Consider the following 4,310-nt stretch of genomic DNA (forward strand, 5'->3'; position numbering starts at 1 on the left):
AGGAAGGCCATCAATGGCAGCAACAAGACGTCTGGCAGTGCTTGAAACTGCTTCATTGTACTTCTCTTCAGTAGCCAACACTGCAAAATATTGAAACCAATAGCCCCACCATCAGAACAAAGAGCATTAGTGCTAGTTTCACTATGAAACAAAATAAAATCAGTTGTCTAGACAGATAACACTTCATCAAAGTAGTCATTTATACAGAGAAAAAGCATGTGGCGGTTGATAGCTCTGTGTGAACCTTCCCAAATTTGGTTTAGCCAAAAAACACTCTTAGTCCATGCATCCGACCCCGCTTTTCTTGCTAAAGAGACTTTTCATACCAACTTTAGCACTAAGAATGAAATTCAGATGCCGCATCAATTTTAACAATTGGTAAATAATTGGGTGAAACCCTGGGCCTGCAGTTTAACCTATCCTCCAGAAAGACAATTTACGGGAGAATTCTCCAAAAAAATACATTTCATCCCAGTTTATTGGAAATACAAATAGTATCCTCTTTCTCCACTAAAAAGCTAATAACAACTGAAATAGAGAGATCTTCCAGTTTCTTCTTTAACTTAAGCTAGGGTTGCCTCTAAAAATGTACTACAAGTTTATGAATACTTATAAGCCCATGGACCAACTAAAGAAGGAAGTTAAAAAATGAAGCGGTGAAACCTCGCGAAGTAAATAGCAGTAGCAAGCAATGACTTCCCAACCCCCATATCTTTCACAACACATACCGGAAGGGTACTAATCAAAACAACAGGAGTGGTATAATCTCTTAGTTGCTAAATCTCTAAGCTGACAAGCATCCTTTTCCACTGCATTTTTTCAAACAAAATGACGACTATAGGATCGAATTCACTCTTCAAAAAGCTACTCATCCCATACCTTCTGCTTGTCTCATATGAGTGGAATCTAGCTACTCAGACTTGATTTCAAGCCACTAGTTAGTCTTTTCGCCTATATTAGCAGCCCTGGTAATTAGTTTGTGTACAACATAAGAATCAAAGTTGATACCTAGACCTTTGTACTTTTTGTTTTATTTGGTTATGATATTCAAGATTATGAAGGGGAATTCTCCAGCAAACCTTCAAGTCAAAGACTTCCAACCTCATAATCGGTGCTTTAATTGAGCTGGAAAACTGTCTAAATGCACATACCTAACAGGGGCATGTCTAGAAAGATCCCTTGAATGAGGAAATTTTGCCACAATGATGAGATGCAATGATAAAACAGCAGTGAAGCAAATCCTACTATCGTAGAATATGATCCTCAGTGAAGTTTAAAAGAAAAAAAAGAGCAAGGAGAAAGGGATCTGTTTCTGTACTTGCATGTCTACCTGTCATTTCCATCCTACTAGAATCATTCAAATGATACTAGTTTCTCCAGAGTTGCTACATCACGATCTACTCTTGGACCAGCAGATATGCTTATTAAACAATTCTTATCGCAGGAATTGAATAACTAAGAAAAAATCATCATTCTTCCATTAGATTGTCTAAGGATCTGTACAAATATATAAAGTTATAAACAACTAGGTGAAGTCTTTTGGAGTTTGTCTTTCTAGGTCCTGTTGTAACTCCATAGACATGACAAGGAGACAGCTTTCCTAGCAGCTAAGATCTAAGAGTTATTCAAAAATCATGCACTTATCAAACTCACTCAATTGCTTATATTACATGCCATTGTTAATGTTGATGAAGAGCATTAGACTTTTATAACGTACAATCTATGAAAAATAATATTCTAATTTTCTGTACTTTACTTCGTGTCCTTACCAAGATTGTTATTTCTTAATTCTTTTCAATGTTCTCAATAGCCGTTCAGCTGGAAATCAACCTCAATGACAGAACTAATCAACCCGCCCAAACAATGAGTAACTAAAAGGAAGTATTGCCTACCTGGAAGGTTCTCTGAGACGGTAGCATCAAGAACAGTATCTCCAACAGCCTTCACAAAATCAGGACCACCAGTGATGGCGCCTTCCTTTTGACTTGTAACGAGCACCACTATACCCTTGTCATTTCCTTGTTCAACACTTGGGTACCACTTTTCCAAAACTGTGTCGGCATACTCAAAAGCATCAGCTTTGCTCTACAAAATCCAAGAATTACCATTTTGATCATTTTCCTTCTTCAATATATGACAAATATATTATTCCCTTCTCCTACTCTTGTTATTGGAAAAGGAGAGTGTGTGTGTGTTTGGGGGGGGGGGGGTGCGGAGATTGTAGTTTACAGGTTGCGGCCTATCAGCAATTAAATTTCACCATAAAGAGCTAATCAAGTTGAAAAGCAACATAAAGATTGAAACTGTTCTTCACAGCAACCTAATAGATTTCATGAGATATGAATAACAAAAACCGAAAATACCAATCATATAGTCTATCAAAAAATTAAAAAACAAGAATTTACAAAAACCTAGTTTAAGAGCATATCAAGTAGAAAAGGACCATAAAGATTGAAACTTTTCTTCTTAATAACTAAAACCCACAATACCAATTATATTCTATTAAAAATTGATCATTTATGCTATGGATTCTAATGATAAGATAAAGAAAGACAAGAAAAATTACAGTGAGCTTGCGGACAGTGATGAAATTAATGTGGAAGCCTTTTCTTTTCTCCACATCAGACAACAATGCCTTCAAATCAGACTTTGTCACCCTGCTAAGAACACCAGCATCATCAACAACATATGAGTCTTTTGGAGGACCTTCATTTAAAACATCAAATTCAGATGCCAATGCAGAACCAGATGACACAACTGGACAAAAATTGAGAGCTAAAGAAATAGCTAAAGCAGCTAGTCCTTGCTGAACATGAGAAACCCAACTTTTGGGTACTGAAAATGAATCTTTTTCAACCTGGGAATGTTGTTTTCTGAGGCTATAGCATATTGTCTTCGCTGAACTTGATTTGGGTAAGTGAGAAAGGGAAAGAAAAGGCTTTGGAAGGGAAGTTTTGGGGTTGAAGAGAGGAGAAAAAGGAGGGGAAAGAATGGTCTCCATGGTTGAAATAGGAACAGTGTGATATCAGAAATGGTGAGATAAGAGAGAGAAGATTGTGAACATGAGGGAGTTCTTGATTTTGTTGTTCAGTGTGACAGTGGCTATCAGTTTTCTGGTTCTTTTTTTGGTTCATATTTCGGGTGGTTTGTGTTGTGTGTGTCTCCTTCATTGGTTGTGGCTGAATATTGATCTGTATGGATAACGTTTTTCTCAGCCATGTAGAAACAGAAGGGCGTTCTGGTCTTTTCACCAATTTCTCAACTATTTAGGGTGTGTTTGGTTGGCCAAATAAGTTCTAAAAGCATTTTGCGTGGGAAAACAAGCTCCTTAGAAATGACTTTCTTAATGGAAATAAATAAGATAAGTTTCATATGTGACATGTTAAGTTCATTGTGTACTTCCTACCCACTCAAGGCCCCTACATTTCGTCCCTTGACCATCCTACCCCAGTCCCCATGGTCTTTTACTATATTACATATTAATGCTTCTGAAAAAAATAAGTAAGAAACATACTTGTTTTTTAAGAAATCATTTTCCTTTATACCAAACATACCCTTAGTTCTGGTCTTTTCACCAATTTATCACACTAACAAAATAATCCTAGCTTATAGTGTTTCTTGGATAATCTTGGTGTATCAGGGTCGGCTTGCACATACGTTGACTAATTTTTCGAAGTAATGGCTATCTCCCGTAAGAATAAGTACTTTATAGTTGTAGTTATAAGTTATTACTATGATATTATGTTTGGTTGTGTTATTATATGTGTTCCAAATAGTAATTTACTAAACTATTAATCTGCATTATAATCTGAAAAACAGAAACAAAAACACTTAAACAGAAATTTAGAAGAAGCAAAAAATTAATCTATATCTATATTATATTAAAAGCATGTACTCCAGATCTTAAAAGTTAAATTAATAAAATATTCTTCTAAATAATTTAAATACCTGTTTAAAAAGACCTAATGCCTACAAACCAACACACAATTATTAACAGTCACAAATATCCACTTCAAACAGAATGGTAACAACAGGATGAAGTTGATCTCTACCACAACTTAATCGACGATAAGTTTACACTGCACCTGAAATATCATGTCATCGCACCTATCACGCGGAAGCAAGCATTTCTGTTACTCTACTTTTTCACTTTCTTTGAGAAGTTCTCTGTTTATTATAATACTCGTGTAGTTCGATCATATAATTCGGGAGTAATTCAATTTTTCATTCTTTGTGTAATTTAAGGAGTATCGTCTTTATATACTAGTAGATAAGCCTAGGTTCTGAAAGGAAGAACACCTTTGTGGTCT

General features: G+C 35.7%; 1 protein-coding gene across 1 annotated transcript; it reads right to left on the reverse strand.

The window, feature by feature from the left end:
- On the reverse strand, window positions 1-3,159 carry LOC132061963 (UPF0603 protein At1g54780, chloroplastic; the record flags this gene model as incomplete). Its single annotated transcript, XM_059454633.1, has 3 exons — window positions 2,567-3,159; window positions 1,893-2,085; window positions 1-80 (listed from the first exon to the last, which is right to left on the reverse strand). Coding segments are annotated over exons 1-3 (708 nt in total), but the record flags the coding sequence as incomplete, so codon positions are not given.
- Between the last annotated feature and the right edge of the window lie 1,151 nt (window positions 3,160-4,310).

The sequence above is a fragment of the Lycium ferocissimum genome, chromosome 7 (genome assembly GCF_029784015.1).
Source record: "Lycium ferocissimum isolate CSIRO_LF1 chromosome 7, AGI_CSIRO_Lferr_CH_V1, whole genome shotgun sequence".
NCBI classification, from domain to species: domain Eukaryota; kingdom Viridiplantae; phylum Streptophyta; class Magnoliopsida; order Solanales; family Solanaceae; genus Lycium; species Lycium ferocissimum.